Here is an 11,646-nt window from a genome sequence, read left to right on the forward strand (position 1 = left end):
CTCTCTAAGACACTCTCCGGTGGTCCATGTCCTCTTTCCCCCAATGACCCCACATATATAACTATGTTGTTTAGATAAAAAAAATTACTAACCTTCTTTAATTAATTTGAAAAAAAATTTATTATTTTTTTATCATTATCTAATATTTATTTGTATAGGTATATTTTTTTTTTTTATTGAGTTCTTATTGATTAATTAGTTTTTTTTTTTCATCAATTTAACTTTTTTATTTATTTTATTTTATATACCTATATGTATTGTCTGAAGAAAGAGGATGGTTGTACATATAGTATTTTTAATTTATCTGTGAAATTGAATTCAATCAAGATGGTCACGAAAGCTTGACATATAATTATTCTGTCAAATAAAAATGAAATTTAATAAAATTTTATTTATTTGTTTATAATTTTTTTATGTTAAGAATGTTTGAAATATATACTAAAAAATATTACAACTGGTTGAATAAATTTTTATAAATTATTTTGATGATTTAAAGAAAGATAAAATTTAATTTCATTTATATATATGATTATCGTGTTTTTTTTTTTTTTCTTGCGTGTTTGTAATAATATAATTCATCTTTCTTTTGGACTGCACAATGATTTTTTTTCTTTTGCTTTCTCTTTCTTTTTTAAAGAGGACTATGGTTTGATTGAATTTTTCCTGGAGGAAAAAATGTTTCCACCAAATGAATACGTCGAAATATTGCATTCCAACAAGCGATCCTACTTTTTTTTGTAACGTTTTTAATAAAATAACGCCTCTTTGCTTACACTTTTTCAAACTCTCTCTTTTTGCCTCTTTTTTTTTTCTTTTACACCCTGCCACTTTTTTTATTATTTATTTATTTATTTTATTTTTACATCAATCGTTATAAAATACTCGAAAAAATTTGTTCGACTTTTTAAATAATTCCAAAACTTGGCCAACCTGCTATACTTAAAAAACCAATTGGTTTTATTATTTTAATATTATTACTATTATTACACATTCCAATAAAAATTATAATACATATAGATATTGTTGTGCCGCATAACAAAAATAATTATATTAACAGCATTAAAATAAAAGTAAATAAATATTAGATTTTTTTTTTTTTTTTTTTAAGGCCAACAACAAAATATGTTGTGCTGCGACAAATTTTATTGTGGTGTTCAATAATTTTTTAATATATTTTATTGCTTTATTATTGATAAATTTGACAAGTAATTTTATTTTCAATTTAAAAATGAACAAGTTTATAATTATTGGTAATTTATTTTTTGAATTGATTTTTTTCATGAATATTGGTAATGTATTTTTTTTTTTTTTTTTGAATATACGCATAAGTTTTCTGGAAAATTTTATTCTCTTTCAACAGCAGATCAGAAATATTTTTTTCCAATTAAGAAGAATCATCGATTAGAACAAATTAATTGGTGGTTGAAAAAAGTACAATTTATTTGTTTTTTATCTGAATAATTCTATTTCATTTTCATGATCTTCTTTAAATTCATAATTTTTTCCGTCCTTCTTTTCAGCTGTTGAAGCTAAATTAAAATAATATGTGTTATAATAATTTGATAGACGAAATAAAGATACGAAAATAAAAATGAATTATTTATACACACATGGACAAATTGAAGAGACAAAAGACGATTCGCTATTTACTGATACATCGGTTACTTCAACAGCTGTCTCATTGTTATTTTTGAAATACAATTTCACATCTCTGAAAAAAAAATATATAATGTTATTTAAAACTAAACAATGAGTACATTTTCATATTTTTACATAAAAAATGAATAATAACTTACCCATGTTTAATTGAAGTCCAATAAATTTCATTATTAAACGCTTCTAAATTGAAAGTGGAATAAGGTATTATTTCAATCTCATTAAGATCATTTGCATGTAATGGTCGAGCAGAAGTTCCAATATCAATCCATTCTAAATAAATAAAAATTAAAAAATTAGAATTTGTTTTTTTTCTTAATGTTATGGCTTAAGGTTGTTTTTAAATCGCATGACCAGGCGACGTTTTGGGTTCACGAGAGTACTTACAAACGCATATTAAATAAAAAAATTATAGCGCCCTCTCATGCCTAAAATCTTTTCACTTTACTGACCCAAGTGGAAAAAATATATTTATTGGAAATATGAAATAAATTTATTTTATATTTAGAAAAAATTTAGAAAAAATATAAATTAAATTTAAAATATATACAGTTTTGGACATACTAAAATTAAATTTAGAAAAAATTTAGAAAAGATTTAGAAAAAATATAAACTAAATTTAAAATATATATACAGTTTTGAACATACGAAAATTAAATTTAAAAAAAATTTACAAAAAATAAAAAAAAAATTAAGATAAAATTTAGAAAAAGTTTAATTTTAGTATGTCCAAACTTGAACATATTCTAAATTTAATTTATATTTGTTCTAAATCTTTTCTAAATTTTTTCTAAATTTACTTTTAGTATGTCCAAAACTGTATATCCATTGAATTTAATTTATATTTCTATTAAATATAAATTAAATATATATTTTTTCCACTTGGGGATGCGTCATAAGTAGTGTGAGTGTTGCTGACTTATATTTACAGACACTAAACTAGACAACTAATGCACAACCGCAAACGTACCTATACTTCCTATGCTTGCGTGTTAAAGTTGTCAACTTTGACACTAATTATCTGGATTTTGACGCAGAGAAAAATTACAAAAAAATTCCACCAAATAGATAATTATTTCATTTAAACATTAAAAAAAAAAAATCGAAAATTAAATTACGGGAATTTCATTTAAAAACAACCTTAATATCAGATACTTACTCAAAATATAATTGCCTCCAAAACTTTCAATAATGTACAATTTATCAGTTGCATAATCAATAGCAAAGTCAAATACGTGTAGATATTCTTTTTCCTTAAATAGTAAACTTGCACTACTATTCGGTGAGTTAGAAGTGTACCACAGATCCGTTTCAATTGAAAAAAATAATTCGCTGAAAAAACAATTAAATAATTCAAAAATAATGTAAATGATTTATTTATTTTTTGTTTTTTTTTTTTTTTTTTTTTTTTTTAATGAGTAAACAATAATTAATAAATTCTTTATAAAATTTTTCATCTATCAACAATTATTTTGTTTATAAATTTGATTTTTTACTCACTCTCGCTTTGGATAAACAAGAAGTTTATAATTTGACTGACTAGATTTAGGAGTAAAGGGTTGAATAATGTATTCTGATTTTTTGAATGATTTATCTATAACTTTCATTGAAAATTGTCTATTACTAAACACAGTCCAGTATATTTTTTCTGTAGTCCAATCGAAAGCAATTGACCGTGCATGATCGAAAATATCCTTGACATGAGTAACAGTTTTTAATTTATTATTTTCATCAAAGTTAATTACATCAAGGGTGTGACGCTCAGCTGAAAAAATATTTACAATAAATAATTTGTTGCACATTTGTAACAAAAAAAAAAGAAAATGCACATAAATTTTTTAATTAAACTATTTACCATGCAAATTGGAAAACATAACACTTTTTAAAAGATAAATACTATTATTTTCACAATTAAAAGTCATGTCGTGATACCAATTCTCAGTCCCAGAACTATTAGTAAAATCTTCCTCTCCAATTTGTATTATGTTCTTATCTTTAGCAGAATACTGTACATTAAAAAATTCGTATTCTGATAAGACTAATAAAAAATTCTTCGGCTGATTTGATGGCAAGCTTCTTGCCTGGGTGAAGCCAGGCAGTCCAAAACATAACGCAAAAACGGCAAATGATACAATTGCTAAAACATTGATTTTAAATGAACAATATAATTAATATTTTATTTACTGCTTTTAAAAATTGATTATCATTAAAATACATCCACAATGTATATTATATATTTTTCAATTGATATTATTAGAATATATAAATAGATAAATCAGATTTTTATTTGTTGTACTTACGTATTCTCATCTTGTGTTAATTAAAAAGTCTTTAGCGTCAACTTTATATGTTTTTGAGTAAAAAAATAATAATAGGTGGGTAATCAACCAAGTAGTGTTTTTTTTTCTACAAAATATGGCTCAAATTTTTATCAAATTCACTTGCGTTCATAGGTATCACATGAGCTACAAATTTAACCATAAAAAAAACAAAAAAAAAACAATATAATAATTTTTTAAGAGACGTCTCTCAATGCGTGAATGCGAATATTTTAGGTCGGAAAATATGTACCTCCTACAGTTCCCGGTCCTCACCGACAACTGATTTGCCTTGGTTTTTCAGGGTGTCTTTATATATACTTTGCTTGTATAGTTTGTCGGAGTAGGAGAAAAAAGGGCTGGTTCCAAAAAGTCATTTTCTAAGGGTTTTGCGTTGGTCATCTATCGTAGGAATTATCTAATCTGCCGCTTCTAGCTCCAAGAAAGTCATGAAAATTTTATCATTATGTATTAAGTAAAAATTTTGGGAAAAGTATCTCTAGCTCAAATATCATTTCATTATACTTTTTAAGTTCATTCAGTTGTATAGTTTCGGATCTTGGCAAATATTTGTATCTTAGTTTCTCAAACTTTTGGAAAATCTATTATCTTGTAAAAAAGTAAAACATCTTGTGTTGTTTATTTTTTTAAATTATCTACGTTTTCTATTTCTTTGTATTTTGTCTGTTTATAATGTATGTCAGTATTTAACAATATAGAAAAACATCATTATAAAAAGAACATTTTATTTGTCATCAAGACCAATGTTTAACTGACAATATTTTTATTTTTGAATGAAATAATTGATAAGGCAAATAAAGTCCAAGAATTATGTGACAAAATTAAAATGAAATTATTAATTTTAATAGAATCAATCAAGAGCTATTAAAATTCCATATCATCAAAATTATCTTCAGAATATAAAATATAAATTTAAATATATCCCAAGTGAAAAAAATATATTTATTGGAAATATAAAATAAATTTAATTTATATTTAAAATATATGTGAATTAAATTTGATTAATGTTTTAAAAAATATAAATTAAGTTTAATTTACATGTAATTTATATTTAATTCATATGTAATCTATATCTATACAAAAAGTAAATTTATTTCAAATATTATTTCTAAAAAAAAATTTCTAAAAAACAAAAATCCACGTCGACATATGACAGAAAAATACATACACTGTGATAATATTGAGTGATAAACTGATGACTATATAATTTTTATATTTATACATTTTTTTTTATTATGTACAAATTGATTACGCACATAGATCTCTGATAGCTCAGTAGAAAATAAAAAAAATTTCTTTAAAAAAAAATAAAAAAAAATAAAAAAAAGTTGAGACAGTGTTGAGCTACCGTGTGCTGGGACCTAGGTGAATTCAGTTCCGTGGTACCCCATGGTTACCCCCTGGGCCATTGTTTTCCGACAGTTTTTATACATTAGAATGTGTACCTGGTCACGTCTAGTTAGTGGAACTAAATTCATCGTTTCCCAGCTGATCCTCTGACTTGCAGTGCTGGCTATGTGAACAGACATTGCAAATTCGAGGAAAATTAGGATTAGGCTGATGACCTCGAAAGCAATACTGCCCTCAGCAAATAAAATAAAATAAAATAAAATAAAATAAAATAAAATAAAATAAAATAAAATAAAATAAAATAAAATAAAATAAAATAAAATAAAATTTGCACTTCGCAGTTTTGTATGAAAGTTTGATTAATTTTTACTATATTGAAAATTTTCTGTAATAAATTAAATATTTTTTTTTGAGAACCTGTGTGAGTGTAATATTCATTTTAATAAATGACCAGAATTTTAATAACTCGTACTTTTATTCTTTGTGAGCCATGTACAAACAGAAGGGAATTTCCAGTGATGGGTCATATTTCATTGATGTCCCATCATTTGAATGAAAATAATAACTCTGCAAAATTAATAATAATTTTAATATGGAGTTTACAAAAAAAAAAAAAACTAAAAAAAAAAACCTTGTAATTATCATTATTCGAATATTGGAAATATTGGGTTATCTCTCCATCTCCATCGCCTATCAAACATATCAAATATTCAGTTAAATTCTGAGAATATTATATATATGTTTTAGAATCATCGAATGTTTAGCTAATTAAAAAGATATTGATAATTAAAATTGAAAGCTTTTAGCTCGAAGCATTTATCCTGATGAAAAGCTCACTGTAAAATTAAAACTTTAAATTTTCATCAATATTTACTATATTAAAAAAAATATCATAATGCCATAAGAAAATTGTTTTTTTTATTCGTTAAAACTGTTTTAAATTATTTTTTAAAATTAAATAAAAAGTAATCCAACGTATTTCAACGGTATTTTAATATTCAAGTCATAATTATTATTTTCAATTGAAAGAAATTAAACACATTCTATTTTAATTTTAGAATAGACGTTATTGTATTTATCATCAGCATCAATTGATGCATAATTTAGAAGAAAAAATTAACAAAAAAAAAAAACTCGTTAGGACTGTTTAACTATACAAGTACTTCATGATGATAATTAAATTGCTTTTTGTGGATTGAGAGAGGTAAAGAGAAACTAGGAGAGTTGGGTGACAAACATTCATTATAACGACTAGGTCATAATTGCGAAACTCAGTAACGAATCGAGTATACATGTATAATCGATGTTAGATGCTAGTGATGATGTCGTCCTTGAAAATTTTTCACCCTTTATTTATTTTTTATTTTTTCATAAGATTTAATATCATAATTTATTTGCATATAGATTGAATCGCTTTAATCTAAAGACGTTATTACGGCTCTTTTAATGAAAAATATAGTTTATTTTTTTTTTATTTTCAATATTTTATTAAAATATAAAATTTATTATGAATTTCATTGAAAATATTATTAGCTTGTTATATAAAAAAAAAAAAAAAAAAAAAATGATAAATTAAATTTAGATTAAAAAAACAAAATTATTAATTATTAAAAAATAAATAAATAAATAAAATTTTGAGCTCGTGCAGCGTATATGTATATGAATGCACTTGACTGTCTCACTTATCCTGGCATCAATGATGGCAAAAACAGAGAAAGAGAGATGCTAAAAGGTTTCGAGGTGTATCGTGGAGATTTTGCTTTTAGCACATTCACGATAAAACGCGTTTCAAGCCTCCGTCTGGTTGACGTTAATGCCGATAAACGTCGTTTCATATAACAAACGAGTATATCTATGTGTTGGTACCACCATCAAGCATCACTTTTTATTTTACTCTAAATATTCACACCCGCGTGACATCCCTTATCTTTTATATCAAACTCTAAAGAGATTTTAATAATAACATATTATTATTATTAAAATTAAAAATAAAAAACTAATTTTTATTGCTTTAATTAATTATTTTTAATAAAAAAAAGTTCCAAGACAATTTCGCGAAAGAAATAGAGGATCCTCTATTTTTTCTGGACAAATAATGATACAATAGATCTATAATAATGATTATTAATTTTGTTTAACAACTGAAGAACCTGACAAAAAAAAAAAAAAAAAAAGAGAATTTTCTAGTTTCTACGAGTGTTTTTAACTTATGAAAAATAAAAGTGAGAATATATTAATCCATTGAGTTTATGTTGTGTGTGGACTCATATAACAGGCATCATTAAATCACAGAAATAGCCTCTGTTATTGACTCTAGCCTAGTCTGGCCGACAAATTTATAGTCAGATATCTATATAGTCCACAGTTTTGGTGTATATGAGCTTTTCTCTATACTTATCATTCTATCTTTCTCTATTTTCACCCTCATTTACCACCCTCATGAGGTACTATGAAAACGTGCAGGCTACGATCCTGAACTGGCCTCTTCCGGAACCCCTGACAGGAATTATTATATATATATTCCATTACTATTCTTTCACCCCGCGTAAATATATATATACACCAATTTCTATTTTCTTCATTCTATACTTTACAACTCTTTTTCTCTCTTTCTCTTTCTCTCCATATACACTGGTCATTGTTCTGGTTTATTCGGTGATTTGTGGATTTTACTGGTCCTTCATAGGGGATATATAATAGAGGGTATGTCCTTTACCACGTGCTTTTTTACCTTCTTGACTGTGTATGTCATTTTATTGAGGGTATATATATAAAGCTGTGTATATTATATACACTTTATCTGTATAAATATTCACTCTGTGTGTAAACACTTTGGTCATTGGTTGATATATCCAATACATGTATGTGAGCGTTGAAGTTTATCTAGTCGATTTTCAACAAGCTTCTAATGACTCAATCCAAATCACCCTACAAGTTAAACATATATATTTTTTGATCAACAAAAATGCTGGTTTTTGTGTTTTTTTAATTTTTTTTTTTTTTGATACAATTTTTAAATTACTTTTTAGAATAATTTTTTTTTAATTATTACAAGAGATGAAATATTATTCAAAGTCATTGTAGAATTATTTGAAATATATATATTAATTTTCAATCATTTAATTTAATTGAATTATCTGATTTGTTTATAAATAAATTTCTCAAATTATTTTCCAGTTGTAACTCTTTTCCTTTCCACGCAGCTAAAATATTTAATCAAAAAAATAATCCAATAATACTACAATCAATATTATTACCCAGTAATTAAGTTGAAATTTCAAGATTAAGTTATCTTTTTTTTTCTTTATCACTCAGTATAGGTGTCGTGGTAAAAGCGGAAGGGTCGTTCTGGATTTTCCTTTATGTATATCGAGTTGCAGGAAAGACCTTTACACGATAACACTAGTAAAGGTGGTGGTTATGTGGCTTATGGTCTTATCTGTATATAAAGATAAGGACCCGTCAACCTTTATGAATGCTTCCATTATGCTTTGTCTCATTCAATTTTATATCTTGCACCTTGAATCTTATATTTCCCTTTTTTCGTCTTGATCTCTTTTATCACGTAACTTTTAGTGTTAACCACTTCAAAGGCTTTTGAATATAAAATACATTTGGATAATTAATTCATCCAAGAAACAATTTTTTTTACTTAAAAAATCAAAAACTCATAACTACTCACCAAATTAGTATTCAAATTTTTTGCGTTTATTTTTCATTTCAAATTTTTATTCAGATTTCATTGACATAAATTTAAACAATATACCTGTGGAAATAAAAAAAAAACCAATTAGTTTGTTGGTAAAAATATTTGTACAAATTATAAAATAATATATTTTGCATATCCTAACACGAAATCAATGAGTCATACATATAGAGTTGTCTATTTGTACAATTGAACCGCGAGAAATCCAGCATTTACTCCCGAATGAGAGTATTGAATTTTCACTATTTCTGTTTTGATATATATATGTTGTAAAGCGATACGATCCATCGACGCCAAAATCCCATACTATATAAATACAACATAGGAAGTTATTTTTTATTACGAAACAAATAGCTTTTTGGGGTTTTCCGGATTTACAATTTCTCGATATAAATATCAATACATATTTATCTTGGAATATTATTGAGGATGTTGACCTTCATATTTTAAAAAATGTCATTTTACCATTTGCAGGATGTAAATTTTATGAAAAAATAAAACAAATTTTCCATTATTCACCGGTTGATTTATCAACTACTATATGAAGATAATTAATAATTATGTTTAGAAATAAAAAAACCTCATTACAAATGTCAATAATCAATTTTCGTGTTAAAATTCAGTCAAGTTTAGATCATATCCGATATATGATAGTGCACATCACCGGTAAACATGGGAAATTACAGGGGAAATTCGAAAGTTAGATGCAATATACACTGGTGAATGGAAATATTGATAGATGATTTATGTTTAAATCCACTATTTTGATTGAATAAAAATGAAATAATATTGTTGTACAAATAGCAAAGCTCTGCAGTCGTATATATGAAGTGGAACCCACATGACGAAATAGATTTAACACAAAGAATTATATTATTAGAAACAAAATTTATATTTATTTTTAATTTTGGTTATGCACAATTGAAATGAAAAAAAACTATCATCACTCAATGGTTGCAAGAAATTATAAAAGCCAGCTATTATAATTAATTTTGTAGATTTATTTTGTCATCCAAACCAACTTTGGTTGATTTATTTTGACGTGTTACCTATCGGATATAAAGTCTATCTAAATAGAAGTTGAAAAAAAAATTTCAATTGAGTTTAACCATATTTATTTTGAAGTACAGTATGTAGAAATTAATAATGCACTAGAAAAAAATTATCTCACTGCAGCAACGAGAGTTGTCCAAGTTCGTCAGATTATTCACTCAGCAATCTTATATTTGATTTTGTAAGATGATTAGTTATCAGCTTGAACGACAAACTGGTATGAAAAAATCCATATTAAAATTCAAGAACAATAGATTTACCTTTAGCAATGTTGTTGTTTGTTGAAAATGTTGGACTATGTATCTTTGCTTATGCAATGTATCATGTGCCTACCTCTATACTGCACAGATTGTCTGTTGTGAATAATTATTATATCGATTGTATCGATTGACATAATATTTTGTCCAAGAGGAACATGATTAGGTTCACTATGTATATAATGGTCATGTTATTAGAATTAATACCTGTTTGTCTTGTGCTTGTTCTAATGAAAATTATTCAAGCTTCTTGAGGTATTGATACCACACTTTTTTCTTTATTATTGTTTAGTATTAATTTGAAAAATAATTAGCCTTATAGATATATACTTTTCAGATTAATTCATCACAACATAAAAAAAAGCTCATAAGTGATCTGCTAAACCGCAAATTTATAATTAAAATAAAACTTGATTAAATTTTTTCTTTTTCTTGTCGCTTGGAGTCGTTGGCTTGTATATATATTTTTTTTTTTTTGTAATCATGACACACACACACACATGAGGTTTTAATAATTTTGCGTAACACGGTTTACACATATGGCCAGTGTCTTGATTTACGGGATGTAGGCGTGGCTCATACAGAAGCCACGATATAATAGTTTATTAATAATTAGCAAACGAAAGAGGTTTTGCTTGAAGTAGCCACATAACTAACGATTCTGATCGAAGACTGGCTTTGATCCTTAACGATTTTTATCAGTCAATTTTTATATAAATTTATACATGCAAATAATTTATTTTCTTGATGATTATCAAAATTAAATAATATTATTTGATCATTTTTATTATTATTTTTATTCATAAAACTTTTAATACTCATTCTTAAATACACATACCTTGTATTAAAGAAAAAAAAAATTATTTTTATGGTATTACCTTGACAATAAAACCAAATAGCATGGAAAACATTAAAAAGCAAGATATGTGTTTGTTGTCTTTGGTGCATGTTCAACCATTAACGAGGTGTGCATTTTATGAATTTAAAAAATAGTCATAATATATGTACGATCATAAAAAAAATAAACCTTCATTTATATAAAAATTTATCTTGTTTTTTTTTTTTTATGCATTACATTGTGCTCAGAAAATTCACACATCGTATAACGTGTTCTATCTGGTGTGTGTCTATATATTGATATACCCAGTAGATCATCTGACTGGCACGTTCTTCTATAAAAAGTAGTAAAAAAAAGAAAATTGTAAAATGGACCAACGTGTTATTATCAACTTGAATTGCACTGTACGTTGTACTTTATGATCTTTTTTATATATTTGTTATTTCG

At 25.4% G+C, this 11,646-nt stretch overlaps 1 protein-coding gene across 2 annotated transcripts; it reads right to left on the bottom strand.

Moving 5' to 3' along the window:
* Positions 1-1,334: 1,334 nt before the first annotated feature.
* LOC122851805 lies at positions 1,335-4,243 on the bottom strand. 2 transcript variants are annotated; one of them, XM_044151270.1, is made up of 8 exons: positions 4,228-4,243; positions 3,957-4,121; positions 3,512-3,793; positions 3,157-3,421; positions 2,816-2,988; positions 1,797-1,929; positions 1,611-1,711; positions 1,335-1,529 (listed from the first exon to the last, which is right to left on the bottom strand). In XM_044151270.1, exons 2-8 carry the CDS (start codon positions 3,964-3,966, stop codon positions 1,450-1,452), a joined length of 1,044 nt encoding a protein of 347 aa, XP_044007205.1. In that variant the 5' UTR covers positions 3,967-4,121; positions 4,228-4,243; the 3' UTR covers positions 1,335-1,449. The 2 variants fall into 2 exon arrangements, with proteins under 2 accessions (XP_044007205.1, XP_044007204.1); XM_044151269.1 differs by having other exon boundaries at positions 3,957-4,236.
* Positions 4,244-11,646: the final 7,403 nt, after the last annotated feature.

The sequence above is a fragment of the Aphidius gifuensis genome, linkage group LG3, assembly GCF_014905175.1.
Source record: "Aphidius gifuensis isolate YNYX2018 linkage group LG3, ASM1490517v1, whole genome shotgun sequence".
Taxonomy (NCBI): Eukaryota; Metazoa; Arthropoda; class Insecta; order Hymenoptera; family Braconidae; genus Aphidius; species Aphidius gifuensis.